Here is a 16,901-nt window from a genome sequence, read left to right as displayed (position 1 = left end):
CCGGCAGTTATTCCCGAGAGAAAGAGGGGCTCCAGCCCCCGAATACAGTAAATAGTGGATAGGGTGGATATTAAGTATTGCAGAGATAATGTTATCACATGCGGTAACAGAGCACTGGACGACCACAGGAGTTTGATGACTGGACGTCACGCCACTTCTGCAGAGCTGGACTGGACGATCGACGGTATGTTGTGAGCCAGATCGACATCGCTTTCGATGTTGAGCTTTAACAACCAATTTCTATTAACACTTTACGCTGGCATATGCACCACATTGTCTTTAACGGCCAACCACTGACTCGTGTCGCTTTGCTGACATGTCGATACACGATTCATTGACTGTAATGGATCTGCGAACATTGTCACTGAATCGTGCAACACTAGTTGTGTGTAGCATGTAACGATGAATCACCCACGTTACGTGGTCATTCTTGTAGACCATGTGCACAAGGCGTTAAAGTACTCTGGTGGAGACACCGTGTTTCAAGAATACAGTGTGATTAGTCATTAATTTTCAGTTGCACGCAAGTAAATGGGTGAACACTACAAATGAATTCACGACCTTCTGTTGACCACTCCATATCACACCGTCGAGTACATCTGCGATAATGTCGATATCATTGTTCCTTTCTATGAACTCAGCATCAACTAACATGAATGGCTGTGAGTAGCAGTGCAAGTTGTATGGGGTAGTAACTTTCCATAATAAATCCAACACACTGTATAGTCATACCTCGAGATCTTACAGGAATTTTGAGGGCTCACCGAGGAGCGATTTATGTTTCGTATTGCAAAGGATGTTGCTGATTTCCTTAACTATCCTCGTCCCATCCCAACTACCACTTCACTTTGTCTCTAATCATTTCGTCATCGATGGGAAATTATGTCGTAACCTGACAGCGACATCACTTTGATGGTTATTTCAATGACGCCCATTTATATATGCACTAAATTTAAGGAACGCATTCGGCAGATGTTACTCTATTATAAGTCTAAACAAGTATCTACATCTTTTCATAACGGTAGCAAACTGACGTTTTCACTAAATTCATAGTTTGGCAGTAGAGAGAAAATCCTAATGGAATGACAGTGAAACATAAAAACATAATTAAGTGCCCGACATCTTCAAGTAGAAAATTCAGCATTACTATATAGGAATAATTAACAAGCAAGGACATGAAGAGGCCATTTTGCTTCAGCTGATTACTCTGAGAAATATAAGAGTCTGAGCAGTGGGCTGACTATACTCCTATACAAATATGTTAGTACATTAGTCATTCTCTATTAGCTGATTGTCTCCTGAAGACTGTTGTGAGGCCCAAAAAAATATTTTCGTAATAATATGACTATACAAGGTCAGGTTCGCACCTTACATGAGAGCTTTATACATCGCAATGGGAAGGTGAATATGACACCTAACTTAATTTGGTGGTAATGAGAAAATTTGCCTAGCATTATGTAATGCAAAAAGGGATTACACTCAATCGACAGTAATTAACACACCATTCTTATAATGAATGTTTTAGCGGAAGGTGAAAAAATCTGCGAGAGACGTTTTAGTTTGGAATTCAGAGGGACGAGGACAGAGGCAAAGCTGTGCCACAGCAGGTACCACAGAAACCACTTAAAGGGGTATCCCAGGCAGAAAGTCAGCGACCGACCAGGTGACTCAGACGGGGAGAGCGAGTATAACGGCCCATCTGAAGCAGGTCAGGAAAGAAAGCTTTTAGAAAACTGCATTTCGGAATTCCAAATGGATACGAAACAAGACCAGCGACGCACTTTCGATCAGGTGTCCAGCTAGTGGTACACACATGAGAGAGTCAATGTACGCATTTAGGCGTCTGGAATGGGCACAAAAAAACGTCCGATTGGCGGAAACGCGCTAGAAAGGAGAAAAGAGCCGAAGTTTCGACGCAATTTAATGGTAGGGACCTAGCGATTGGTAGAAAGAGTTTCCACAAAATAAGAGGAACGTTCCTATTGTTCGGAAAAAGCCATGACGTGAAGAACGAAAGAACGCAGGTGGGGAGACAGTTCGGCTATGAGTAAGACGGAAATTTTCGTGGTCCTTCCTCTGAACTGGTGTCAAGTGCAGAACGGAGTACATAACGCTCTGTGCGATGCAGAGGAGTCATTTGCATGATCACTGCATTCACAGCGGCTGATATCCAGCTAGAAATTATCTGTAACATCGTTGGCTCCAACTGTGGAGAAACGAACCAGCCAATAGTTAATTGTTCTTGCAAGAACTGAGAGGGCATTATAATATACACACTCCTCCAAACACGCCCGTGTATATCGCCACATTCTAAGACTAGGGATGATAACATGTTTTCTCTCATAACGAGAAACATAGGGAGAGTTTCGACTGGAAAATTCATCAAAGGTGTAATTAGTTTTATAGGAATTTCAGCGGAAGAGAGCGACCTAGCAGACGACAGCTCATCACAGCTTAAATACTGCGTACAGAGGCGTAAACTTGTTGGTTCACCAGCTTGCGTCCACTGTAAACTCGAACGACGTTGGGTAATCTTTCCCCCAAGTTGTCACATAACTAACCATCCACCGTAGACTTGATTGTCATATTAAAAATACTACTAAACTTTGACCGGAATCGGACGATTTTAGTAGTACTGACCAACATCATAACGTATATGTAGGAACAATTTTGTAAAGAAACTTCTAGTTAAACTTTAATATTGTCGTGTTTAGGATAATTTAACCTTCTGAGAGAAACAATATTTAATATTGTTGTGTTTAGGATTATTTCACTTTTTGATGTTGACGAGATGCGTTATCTTGACAACTGTTCTTGTTGTCACGTTGAGAACTGTGTAAAAGAGTGTATTTTTGTGCTAATATTGCGACATTAAACATGCCATTTCAACTTACACAGCTGTCTTCATTCCTAGAATAGGTAAACCACAAAAATATTGCAACTTACACCTCTACTTGTAGCAGGGTCATTTGTTAATTAACGTACGTCTTGTTAGCGTACCAGATGTCTGTCCGGTCTGGGATTTGGTGACGTATCTCGTGTGAAGTACTGGATTATTCTAATTAAAAAATCTTCAGTGATGTGGTGCGGCCATAAGACTATTTGTAAATAATGCATAGAAATTAGTCCAAAACTTGACGTATCAAAATTTCTTGAATTCAAGAATCACAGATTGCGTTCGAAAAGTTTATAAACTGCTAAATACTCCTATGTGTTTTCTGTAAAAAAAATGACTTTTTACAACACAAACACTACTATTTTGTATAGGGGATAGGCAAAGGAATATGAACACCTGTACTTACTTGAGAGAGGCTTATTAATAAGGGGTTGGACCTCCATTTGCTCGTAATATAGCTGCTATTCTTCTTGGAATACTGTCATATAATGGTTGTGTAGAAGAGAATAGAAGCTTTCGAAATGTGGTGCTACAGAAGAATGCTGAAGATTAGATGGGTAGATCGCATACCTAAAGAAGAGGTATTGAATAGAATTGGGGAGCAAAGCAGTTTGTGGCACAACTTGACAAGAAGAAGGGACCGGTTGGTAGGACATGTTCTGAGGCATCAAGGGATCACCAATTTACTATTAGAGGGCAGCGTGGAGGGTAAAAATCGTAGAGGGAGACGAAGAGATGAATACACTAAGCAGATTCGGAAGGATGTAGATTGCAGTAAGTACTGGGAGATGAAGAAGCCAGCACAGGATAGAGTAGCATGGAGAGTTGCATCAAACTAGACTCAGGACTGAAGACAACAACAACAACAACAACAACAACAATGGTTGTATAGTCTCCAGTGCAATGTTGTGCCACTCTTCGATCAGAAGCTCTTCTAGCCACTGTAGTGAAATCTTCTGCGGAGTCTGTGCTCCAATACCGTCCACAAGGGTACGACAGTGTTCACATCTGGGAACTGTGCTGGTGAGGGAGGACGCTGCAGTTCAGTTGCATGCTCCTCATACAACAATTGTACTGTCCTGGCTGTTATCATTGTTGAAGAACAACATTTGAATCATGGGATGCACTAGATCACCTAAAATGTTCACATAATCGATGGCTGTAACACGGCCTTTGAGAGTAATGATGGGACCAGCAGAATACCATGATATGGCTGCCCACACCATCACACTTCCACCTCCATGCTATCGTTGGAATCAAGCAATTAGGATTGTAGGCTTCTTTTAGCGCTTTACAGATGTAAACCCGGCCCGATGGAAATAACGAAAACGTTGACACGTCGGGCCATATAACGTGTTTTCACTGATCAGCTGTCCAGGATTTATGCTCCTGACACCTTGTTTCACGCTTTTATGGGTTGGTTGTCGTCACTAATGGTTTTGGTATAGCAGCTCATCCAAGAATATTCCTTTTTTTGGAGATCTCGGCTGACAGTAAATATAGATACGGGGTCTCTAAGACGGCTATTGGGCTCTGCAGTCACTTTAGTCGCCGTAACTTAGTGTTGTTTTGACACAGTTTGTGTTAGCGAACGACTATTTTTGTCATTTAGTTTTGATTTGCGCCCACTATTACGTTTACACGATGATTCCATGTTTTGTGTGGGCTGTCATGACTGTTGAAACAGCTGCTCTTGAATCGTTCACTAAGTTGGCTGTCTTGGTTACTGATGCTCCAGCTAATAGGGGCCTCCACAGTCTGCTCTCTTTGGAACTCTGTTAGGTGTTTCATTTCACGTCGACCTCTGCGTCTGAATGCAAATATGAAGTGTGCTCTACTCGTAAACGACCTGCACTGATGCCTAGTCCGTACTGAACACCCCCAGTACAGCGCGACACGTGCCTTACCTACGTTGTTTAACAAAAATGGTTCATATGGCACTGAGCACTATGGGGCGTAACATCAAAGGCCATCAGTCCCCTAGAACTTAGAACTACTTAAACCTAACTAACCTAAGGGCATCACACACATCCATGCCCGAGGCGACCGTAGTAGTCGCTCGTTTCCGAACTGAAGCGCCTAGAACCGCTCGGCCACCGCGGCCGGCTCTTTGTTTACGGTCAAATACAACCATCCCACTACTACTACTGTTCAAATTATTTTCCCTTCCCCTGTAATTATGGCGCGAAAAGCTCCATGAACTGCGTCGTCTTTTTTTGTACCTAATGGAGATGATACTGCAGTTAAGGTGTCAGTTTCGCTTTCGACAGTAGAAGAAGAAACTACGAAGTTACGCTCAGAGGACCATGTGATGCTGGCCAGCCAAAGTTTCACTGTGTCTTATGGCGTCATTTGGATGCGGCATGGAGAGACATGTGGTCAGCAAACTGCTCTCCCAGTCATTGCCAGCTTCGCAGAGCTTGGAGCTGTTACTCCTCGTTCAGGAAGCACCTCAACTGCAGGCTGAGGAGGACATCCCGTCTCTTTCCTACCCCCTCCCCCATCCCCCCCCCCCCCCCCCCCCACTCTCCCGCCCACCCAAGGAAAACTCCCTGGCAGTACAGGAAATTAACCTGGGTCTTCTTCATCTACAGAGGAGAAAGCATCCAAGATGAGTGGGCATCAAATCCCCATCTGACTGTTGCAGTTCGTTTATGGTTGATCTGAAAAAAAATTCACGGTCTGAATACTCGACAACGGCCAGGGGAGCAGTGAATTCTCGCAGTGCCCCTTCTACATCGCACCTGAATGACGCTGTACCGCAGAGGATGGCGTGGTGACCGGTCGGCATCGTGAGGCCCACTGGAGCTGATTGTGAAGCTGATGCTGTTGAAAAGAAAATGGAAACTGTAACCTCACGAATAGTTTGAGTATTTATGTTGACTCCAAAGTTACAGAATGACGTCAGGATGGCACGCAATGACTCTGTTTTCAAGTTACTTGCTACATTTTAATAGTCCTAACTATATCATCTGTAGAGGGAGTTTCAACTGAAGCATGCAGTGGGACTGAAATAGTTACCCTGTTTGAGATGCAGTTATCAAGAAGGACTGTTATGTCATGTGTTGAAGGTAATCCATCTGCTGTAGAACTTATGTGGCAACTGTGATGAAATGAAGGAACTTGATCGACCCAATAGCCAACAATTTGGTGATCGCGGGCAACAGCACCGTAAATTTAAGCTTCTGTTACATCACACGTCACGTGACAAACAGCTGTTAATTTTTCGTATGCAGAAGTTTTGCTGACTGTTCCTGCAATGAATGTCTCACTAATCTCAGAACACACAAGCTCCCACGGAATAAGTCACACTAACCTGAAGAACTGTGTCCAATGAAGTATCGCAGCCTTGCCTCGGCTTCAGTGATCGTCACCACCATTTCCAGTGACTTCTTGAAGAAAAAAACAGAGTTGATCCTCCTGTCTAGAGACACACAGAACTGAGCCAGACGTGGTAGTATGGAGAGCTATGGTCCTTAACCTTAAATCACCATCATCCATTGCTGAAACCATAATGACTTTCCTTCACTCTTTCACAATGCTCTCAACGCAGTGGTTCACTCTCTACTGGTTGAAAATAAATGGCTAAGCAGAAGAACGACCATGCCCCTTGTGGAAGCATGTACAGTGAGTATGTTTTAATTTTGTTGTGCCTTGGCAGGTCTCAGACCTAAGAGGTATTGGATATGCGCAGCAGGTATTGGTTAGACTGCAATACATCTATTAACCACCCCTAGCTATGGCTCTCCCGTTCCTGCAAGGGAAAGATGTATTCTTCAGGAAGTAATCCAGGCACTTACTGGTTCAGTGCCTCACAGAACACAAGACTCTGACGCAGAAATGGGTTGCACCACCAACTGATTACGGTCTGGAATGAAACTTGTCCAAACACAGAAAACTGGAAAGGGTCCTTTTGATAAGTACTCCATGGAAACTTAGAACTTTCCAAGCGCATCATTCAAAACGCACCACTTCGAGGTGCTTCAGTTTTTAGTCTTGTTAGTGAAAACAATACATTGTAGGTTATGTATTCCATTTGGGATAAAACTAATAATAAACACTTTTTTGTTTTGAAGAATGTTATGTAGTGAATTTATCGTGCGTAGCATGAAAACTCGGATGAAGTGTCGTGGAGATATGTTTTTGGATCAGACTGACAAACGTCAACAGCCGTGGGACTATTTTAACACAAGTACCAAAAATAGTTCCCAAAGCGGTGTGGGTGAACTGGCTCTTCACTGAGGGGCGTGACAATGAAGTATTATGATACACTTTGGTAGTGTGCTTGGCTGCATTTTAACGCCTTTAGTGCAGGCACTCACAGCTTTAAGGAAACATTTCAAAAATGTATTTTGAAGTGAAAGAAATAATGAATATAGACTGTGTGATTAAATATTTATATGCATGCTGGACATTCAGATATAAATAATGCGGTTTGTACAAAATGTGAGGCGTCATGCAAATGTCTTGACAGTTTAGCCGTGGTAAGCACCTCCATATGCGAGAGCAGGAGCAGCATAAGCAGCCCTAGCGATGGGGGCGGCGTAGGCAGCCCTGGCGATGGGGGCGGCGTAGGCGGGGGCGGGGTGGGCGCCGGCCTCCTTGTGCACGACGGCGTTGAAGCCGTTGACGGGATCGGCGGTGTAGTCGACGGTGCGGACGGAGCCGTCGGGCTCGACCAGGCTGTAGCTGCCCTGGACGACGTCTCCACTGCGGCTCTCGTGCTGGTTCTTGGAGTCACCGGTAAGGGCGTCCTGCACGCTGTAGGCGTAGCTGTACTGGGGGTTGGGGTCGTACTCGGCAGCGACGGCGGCGGGGGCGGCTACTGCTGGGGCGTAGGCCCTGGCGACGGGGGCGGCGTAGGCTCTGGCGAGGGGGGCGGCATAGGCAGGGGCGGCGTAGGCCCGGGCAGCCAGCGGCGCTCCAGGGGCGAAGACTGCGGGGGCGGCCAGGTACCCGGCGTGCGCCACCGCCATCACGACGGACAGAACGATCAGCTGCAAACACACGGCTCGTGATGGTAAATTCAGACCTCAAGTACTAAGAAGAGAAAAACCCAGACACATACCACACCACAGAAGATAAACAAAAAAAAACATCCCAAACATTGACAAAATACCACAAAAGACTGCAAATATCTTCAAAAACCATGAAATAAGAATTTGATCATCTACGTGTAATAAACTACTACAGAAATAAATGTATAACATAAAGTGTAATCATGACCCATATGCACATTCTGGAATATACAAAATAACGTGCTAGGAATGCTTCTTCTTGTGCCTAGGACAAACAGGTCAAGATTTCCACACCAGAACACATTAAAAACTATACACAGAACGTCATATATAGCCGGCTGCATGTACAGTAAGAGGCATCCATTTAGAAAAGCAGAGTAAAATGTCAAAGCAATCCACCGGCTAAGTAAAGGTCATAAAACGGATGTTTTCGAAGAACAGTAGATATATTCAGATCACAAAAAATATGAAGACGAAGCATTAAAGGAAAGACTGGAAACAGATGCCGCTGCCGCTACAGATGCTTCAATACTACAGTTCAATAAAAGTAGCGATACATTGAAATAAGTAGCATTGTAAAGCCGGCCGGAGTGGCCGTGCGGTTCTCGGCGGTACAGTCTGAAACCGCGAGACCGCTGCGGTCGCAGGTTCGAATCCTGCCTCGGGCATGGATGTGTGTGGTGTCCTTAAGTTGGTTAGGTTTAAGTAGTTCTAAGTTCTAGGGAACTGATGACCTCAGAAGTTAAGTCCCATAGTACTCAGAGCCTTTGAACCATTGTAAATACGTATAAGCAATGACGATCCAGATTATTAAGATAAATACCTTGTGATCTCTGTACGAAAGAATATCATACTTTGTGACGACCTATGGCGTTATCCCTGTTTATTCTATGTAATAATATCTTTAACACTGTTTTGTTTTGTATGTTTGCTACTACCGTTTTGTATTTTCACTGAAAGTCGTGTGTGATGTTTAATACGCGCGAGTTTCTGCACAAGTGGACCACATGAAAACCGTAAGTAGAAGTCCTTCCCAATTTCGCCATCAGTTCTATACAAAGATCGACCATTAAGTAGAAACTGCACATTTTTATATTACAGTAAAGACAATATTACACCGCAGCACCTCAGACATCAAAAACTTCACGAATAAATGGCGTAGCACAGAAAAACGCACTTAAAATGGAAATCATTTCCCAAAAAGCGTCGTACAAGGAAAGAATAAAAAGAAAATCGTTACTGGCAACATAAAAAGTTATTTTACAAACAAACTCACTGTTTTTACTTGGCAGGATTTCACCAATCATTTGTAATGGATAAAATATAAAAAGCAATTGTACGTTCCTCTCGTTACAGCGTAAAAATATTAACACACGCGTCCTTCCCTCCCTGCGTTCTAAAAAATACACAAAATTTCAAGACATGTATGAGGATATTGTAATTTATAGTGGCTAACCGGATGGACTATTGGAAAAAAAGCTTTGTAGTTTCTTAGCTGCTTTCCAAATAACGAAAGCTTTGTGAACATGAAGTCGATAATGATAATTCGGTGGGTCTACTACAAAAATCTGGTATTCATCATATTAATAGTTCTGGTCGAGAATGATTTCAGTTGCCCTACGACGCAGAGGTGTCTTCATGCAAATTTGGGAAGTACGCGATAACAAGTTCAGTGGTGCAGCTGGCCCGCACGTTCAGTGTAGACTGTTAGGGTAATCGGGTTTACAATCCGAAAGACTACTAAAGAACTATACTCCACTCTGCGTCACTTACTTCATATGAACGACAGCTTGGTTTCCAGGACGCAACTATGGCAAATCAATGTCTACATCCTTTATGGATTCCATCACTCCCGTCTAAATTATCCTGTTGTCGGTGAAAGCTACATCTGAAGAAAAACCACGAAATGCGGTGAGGGGAAGAAGAGGTTCATGTAACAGATTGGTTTACGTTCCTCTTCTAAAATTCACTTGCAACGGAGAATAGTAATAAGTTTCATTACTATTGAATTGAGAGTGTTTGTTTTCAATATACGTTCATTTTTTTGGAAGGCGAAAACCTGCATCATCTGTTAGATATTCGCTAAGAATTAAACTTGTTTCCTCAGAATCAGAAATATTTCCATAGAAAATGTAATCATAGTATCCACACCAATCTCCTTTGTTGATAACTACAAGTAATCTCTCTATGCAAAGTAGAACTGTATGGAAAAACAAAGAGAAGCTGACTTCGTAACTAGTTCTAAATAATTTTCATACACAACCTTTTTCCCGAAATGTCCCCAGAAACATAAAATTTTCAACACGTACCACGTTTCGTAGACAATTATGTGAAATGCTCGAAGAAATTTCTTTTAGCAGAATTGCCTAAAACTCGGTTCGCTGTAATCTTGACAGATCACACCATTCGAGTGTCTGCATGCTAAATTCAGCACCTCACTGTAAAGCTTGTGGAGGGGCAAAACATTCACGTAATCTCTATTTCGTGCTTACACTCAAGTTCTGTATTCCACAGAACAACAAAATTGTTGTATTTCTGTGTACAGACAAGAACAAAAGTTTTTGTTTACTTTTCCTTGACCACAGTCAAAGTGAAGACGCGTGTTGAGAAGGGCGATGGCGTAATAGTAACTAAAATTTTGCATTATTTTCGTTTAAAATGTTGGGGATGATCCGCTTACCTCCATGTTGTGGCGTAAGTAGCGTAGAGCCTACATTTCACAGGACGACCTGTGGACGAACTGACAGGCTCAAATCATGCTCTTCTGTGCCACATATTTATAACATATTTGTACAGATATCGTGCCCCCAAATAAGCATATCACAAAAACTTAGAATTTTGAGGTGAAAAACTTCACAAGTTTGGAAATTCACAAGAGCTCTCTGAGTATTTTCATTACGTTTCGACTCTGACCTTACTGTTATTTTACGAGCATCTGTACCACACGTTCAGTGTAGACCTGTTTTAACCCGCTTTCCGGTAGGCTGAATTTGAACTTAATCTCGCCGACTACCGCGTTCACGCGTACGAGTAAACAGTGTGGGCTCGCTCACCTTGCACTCCATGGCTGCGGTGGTGTTGGCTGGTTTCTGACCGCCGTGAGCCCGCCGCTGCTTATATAGTCACACCCGCGGCACCGGGGCGTTAGCCCGGACCTGAATCACTTCTGCCATTCTCCACACAATGCTTGACCCCATTCACATTTTTCGCCATCTTATCTGTAGTGCGGGCGGAGACAGCTGTCGTGCACCTGCTAGGAAACTTGCGTGAGTAATTTAGTGATACAATAGAAAAATAACCGTTTTGAAAAGGGCCACCGGATTACTTACAGTGGATGAGAGAATCAGAAGTTTAGAAGCGTTTTCATGCTACCCTGCGCGTTGCTGAGGGCCCTTCTGTTGGTGCACACCATTCTGGTAAAATGTCGTTACTTTCACACTTTCCTTGACAAGAAATATCAGGTCAAAGCATTCCGTCCGGCAATCAGTTATACTCCGTACTTCGGAACGATAGTGCTACAGTAATTATTATTATTACCGTGCTTGTCGATCCGTCACCGGCAGGAGTGGCCGCGCGGTTCTAGGCGCTACAATCTGGAGCCGAGCGACAGCTACGGCCGCAGGTTCGAATCCTGCCTTGGGCATGGATATGTGTGATGTCCTTAGGTTAGTTGGGTTTAATTAGTTCTAAGTTCTAGGCGACTGATGACCTCAGAAGTAAAGTCGCATAGTGCTCAGAGCCATTTTACTCGATCCGTCAACAAGAAACTGTGTGATCACATCTAATGGATTTTTAAATTGTCTTCTTGACGCCTTATTTAACTATTAGTTACAGTAATACGATTTTATTGCTCACGAAAAAATGACAACATTTTCTCCTAAAGTATTGAACAATCTTTTGCTACAGAATACGTCTCTCGTTTTGGCGTATATTTTGTTATGCAAAACAGTTGTACACGACTGTGATACCTGACACGAAGAAATTAATAAATTTTCTGTTAAAATATTGGCGCAGCCGCTGTTGATATGAAATATAAATTAGTCGTAACGTATGGCAGCAACCAGCCACAACTTTGTTTTAAATTTCTGCGTTTGAAAACATTTTGCGAATATACGAGGGTAATCCCAAAAGTAAGGTCTCCTATTTTTTTATAAGTACAGAACTCTGGTTGTGCTGCAGTTGGTCACACTGTTATGAAGAGTGCTTCACGCAGTGTGTGTAAACATGCACACGCAGCGCTCAGGCGCTCAGTCTTGGCTTGGAAGCCATTGAGAATGGAGCTCCCGTTGGGTGTTACCGCCAAGTGCGAATTGCGCGCAGTTATTTGGTTTTTGAACGCAAAGGGCACTGCGCCGACTGAAATCCATCGCCAATTGACAGAAGTGTATGGTGAGTCGTGCACATGGATGTCCAAAATGTTTGTAAGTGGTGTAGGGAGTTTGCAGCTGGTCGGACCGAAATTCACGACGAACAAAGGAGCGGGAGACCGTCAGCTTCTGAGGAGACAGTGTTAAAGGTTGAGCAAAGCATGCTTGAAGACCCTGGATAACCTCTGCACGTTGGTTCCTGAGGTTTCCCGAAGCACCGCTCACAGAATTGTAACGGAAACATTGAACTACCGGAAAGTGTGCGCAAGATGGGTGCCACGCATGCTGACTGATGACATGCGGCAACGAGCTGATGATTCCCTTGCATTTCTTCACCGCCTTGCAGCCGAACAGGACAACTTTCTGGACTCAATTGTCATGGGTGACGAAACCCGGGCATACCATTTTACACCTGATACCAAGCAACAATCACGCCAGTGGCGACAAAGCCACGGCAATTCAAACACAGTCTGCCGGTAAAGATATGACAAACGTTTTTTTGGGATCGGAAAGGGGTATTGCTGGTCGATTTTATGCCCACTGGGACCACAATTAACGCTGACAGGTACTGTGAGACTCTGAAAAAACTCAAAAGGTCAATTCAAAACCGGAGAAGAGGAATGTTGAGCAAGGGCGTACACATTCTCCATGACAACGCTCGCCCACACATCGCTCGACAAACCGTTGCTCTCCTGCAACAGTTTCAGTGGAACATAATCACCCTATAGTCCCGACTTGGCGCCCTGTGACTATAACCTGTTCCCTAAGTTAAAAGAACATTTGGCCGGAAAGCGATTCACCTCCGACGACTAGGTGAAATAAGAGGTTCATAAGTTTCTGAACAGCATGGCGGCGAGCTGGTATAACATGGGCATACAAAAACTGACACAACGTCTACAAAACTGCATCGACAGAAATGGTGATTATGTCGAAAAATAGCTAAATGTTCAAGCTGTAAACTGATGTAAACCATTGTAGAAATAAACAGATCTATGTACTGGTTCGAGAATCATGAAAGAAGGTTGTATACATGGAAGAACCCTGGAGATATTAAGAGGTTTCAGATAGATTATATAATAGTAAGACAGAGATTTAGGAACCAGATTTTAAATTGTAAGACATTTCCAGGGGCAGATGTGGACTCTGACCACAATCTATTGGTTATGAACTGTAGATTAAAACTGAAGAAACTGCAAAAACGTGGGAATTTAAGGAGATGGGACCTGGATAAACTGACTAAACCAGAGGTTTCAGGGAGAGCATAAGGGAACAATTGATAGGAATGGGGAAAGAAATACAGTAGAAGAAGAATGGGTAGCTTTGAGGAATGAAATAGTGAAGGTAACAGAGGATCAAGAAGATAAAAAGACGAAGGGTAGTAGAAATCCTTGGGTAACAGAAGATATACTGAATTTAAATGATGAAAGGAGAAAATTCAAAAATGCAGTAAGGGAAAAAGAAATACAAACGTCTCAAAAATGAGATTGACAGGAAGTGCAAAATGGTTAAGCAGGGATGGCTACAGGACAAATGTAAGGGTGTAGAGGCTTATCTCACGAGGGGTAAGATAGATACTACCCACAGGAAAATTAAAGAGACCTTCGGAGAAAAGAGAACCACTTGCATGAATATCAAGGTGCTCAGATGGAAACCCAGTTGTAAGCAAGGAAGGAAAAGCAGAAAGGTGGAAGGAGTATATAGAGGGTCTATACAGGGGCGATATTCTTGAGGACAATATTATGGAAATGGAAGAGGAGGTAGATGATGATGAAATGGGAGATATGATACTGCGTGAAGAGTTTGACAGAGCACTGAAAGACCTAAGTCGAAACAAGGCCCCCGGGAGTAGCCAACATTCCATTAGAACTACTGACTGCCTTGGGAGGGCCAGGCCTAACAAAACTCTACCATCTGATGAGCAAGATGTATGAGACAGGCGAAATTTCCTCAGACTTCAAGAAGAGCATAGTAATTCCAATCCCAAAGAAAGCAGGTGTTGACAGGTGTGAAAATTACCGAACTATCAGTTTAATAAGCCACAGCTACAAAATACTAACGCGAATTCTTTAGAGACGAATGGAAAAACCGGTAGAAGCTGACCTCGAAGAAGCTCAGTTTGGATTCTGTAGAAATGTTGCAACACATGAGGCAATACTGACCTTACGACTTATCTTAGAAGAAAGAATAAGGATAGCAAACCTATGTTTCTAGAATTTGCAGACTTAGAGAACGCTTTTGATAATGTTGATTGGAATACTCTCTTTCAAATTCTGAAGGTGGCAGGGGTAAAATACAGGGAGCGAAAGGCTATTTACAATTTGTACAGAAACCAGGTGGCAGTTATAAGAGTCGACGGATATGAAAGGGAAGCAGTGGTTGGGAAGGGAGTGAGACAGGTTTGTAGCCTCTCTCCGATGTTATTCAATCTGTGTATTGAGCAAGCAGTAAAGGAAACAAAAGAAAAGTTCGGAGCACGCATTAAAATCCATGGAGCAGAAGTAAAAACTTTGAAGTTTGCCGATGACATTGTGATTCTGTCAGAGTGTCAGAGTGTCAGCAAAGGATAGTGTCTTGAAAGAAGGGTGTAAGATGAACATCAACAAAGGCAAAACGAGGATAATGCAATGTAGTCGAATTAAATCGGGTGATGCTGAGGGAATTAGATTAGGAAATGAGACACTTAATGTAATAAAGCACTTTTGCTATTTGGGGAGCAAAATAACTGATGATGGTTGAAGTAGAGAGGATATAAAATGTAGACTGGCAATGGCAAGGAAAGCTTTTCTGAAGAAGAGAAATTTGTTAACAATGAGTATTGATTTAAGTGGCAGGAAGTCGTTTCTGAAAGTGTTTGTATGGAGTGTAGCCATGTACGGAAGTGAAACATGGACGATAAATAGTTTAGACAAGAAGAGAATAGAAGCTTTCGAAATGTGGTGCTACAGAAGGATGCTGAAGATTAGATGGGTAGATCACATAACTAATGAGGAGGTATTGAATAGAATTGGGGAGAAGAGGAGTTTCTGGAACAACTTGACTAGAAGAAGGAATCGGTTGGTAAGATGTGTTCTGAGGCATCAAGGAATCACCAATTTGGTACTGGAGGGCAGCGTGGAGGGTAAAAATCGTAGAGGGAAACCAAGAGATGAATACACTAAGCAGGTTCAGAAGGATGTAGGTTGCAGTAGGTACTGGGAAATGAAGAAGCTTGCACAGGATAGAGTGGCATGGACAAAAGTCAGGACTAAAGACCACAACAACAACAACATATATAGTTATAGGATAACCTTACTTTTGGGATTACCCTCATAATAATCGAAAATGTAGCTCCTGTTTCAACAATCGTTAAAACGTAAAATGTTTGTCATATTAATTTTTTTCGTGTTCCAGCACTTAAAAATATTCGCGGCCTTTATGACGATGGTGGTTCAGGGCGCTCAGAAGCATGATTATCGTAGTACCTTGTAGCACAGATAACCAGGCACAGTAACCTCAACTTCCTGCAGTTGTATCTTAGGCAACTGCTCTCCGTATTTTTTATATAAGACTTTATTGTCATGAGTGCATACATGAATGATATACTGCATTGTAGAATTAGTTAATGTTTTCCATTGTTGTTCGTGTTACGTACGTGGCTACAGATTTTAATGTAACGCGGAAAGACGGTAGTCCACCTTCAGCCACAAATAATGACCCTCTTCCTCACTTTAAGATGCACGACGTACTTCAAGTCCAGAAGTCATCTCCAGTCGTTTAACGCCAGTATTTATTATTGTTTATACGCTGCAGTTTCCACATTCACCTCTCTGTCAGGTTACACAACCATGACTAAAATAAGTACTCCTATTAAAAAAAATACATATTAGTTTCTAGTAGGAGCTGTACAGTCTTGGCTCTAAAAATGTACATTATATGATAGGGATTTAGCACGTTACAGTGCTTCGCCTACACATATCAACAATTTAAATACACTTCTACATTTGAAAAATACAGTCTTCTCGAAAAATAACTGCAGACTGTAGTATTAATCCTTTTCTGTTCTACGCTAAGGCATGAGTCTGCTTAAAATGATAACTTTCTACATATTTATGATATTCAGTGATTTTTATGCCATTATATATTCATATGATGTTAAAGTCTAGTGAAAGTCTATTGATGGCACCTATTAAACAGCACATTTGTTTTCATATACGCGATAAAATAATTGTTCCAACCGAGTTATTTCCCCAACATCACCTTAGTATTAGAAGTACATAATTTTTCTCATTTTTGGAAACTGTTTGTTGTCTAAATGTTTGCAGTAGTAGAATTTTTTTAAATGTTTCTGTCTCCTTATTTTTAAATCTTCTTCTCTCTCTCTTTTGATATCCGAAGTTTGCTAGAAAAGACATACGAGAAAAATAGAATGTAGAACAACAAGGATATGTAATGCATTAACTCCTCTTACACCTACAATAATATTTGAATAAAATTTCTGAAAAACTCACGAAACTCTTGTCTTATATTACACTGAAGGACGGATAACCATACCGTTAATGTCAAGAAACATATCACCTAGCATAATGTTGGTTGAGTGCCAACTTCAAAATAACTGTCAACACTTGAATTTATCAAAAAGAT

The 16,901-nt window shown here is 42.3% G+C and overlaps 1 protein-coding gene across 1 annotated transcript in view; it reads right to left on the bottom strand.

Annotated features, from left to right (window-relative positions):
- LOC126335940 (cuticle protein-like) overlaps positions 1-11,054 on the bottom strand; it is a 48,023-nt gene extending 36,969 nt beyond the window's left edge. Inside the window, exons 1-3 of the mRNA XM_049999417.1 lie at positions 10,968-11,054; positions 7,377-7,893; positions 6,378-6,399 (exon numbers count right to left, since the gene is read on the bottom strand). Of these exons, the coding sequence (XP_049855374.1) occupies positions 6,378-6,399; positions 7,377-7,893; positions 10,968-10,979 (551 nt within the window). The 5' untranslated portion in view covers positions 10,980-11,054. The remainder of the gene's footprint in view (positions 1-6,377; positions 6,400-7,376; positions 7,894-10,967) is intronic.
- Between the last annotated feature and the right edge of the window lie 5,847 nt (positions 11,055-16,901).

This window comes from Schistocerca gregaria, chromosome 2 (genome assembly GCF_023897955.1).
Source record: "Schistocerca gregaria isolate iqSchGreg1 chromosome 2, iqSchGreg1.2, whole genome shotgun sequence".
Lineage (NCBI taxonomy): Eukaryota > Metazoa > Arthropoda > Insecta > Orthoptera > Acrididae > Schistocerca > Schistocerca gregaria.
The sequence above is the reverse complement of the archived record's forward strand: the minus strand, read 5'-3'. Positions and strand labels throughout refer to the sequence as shown.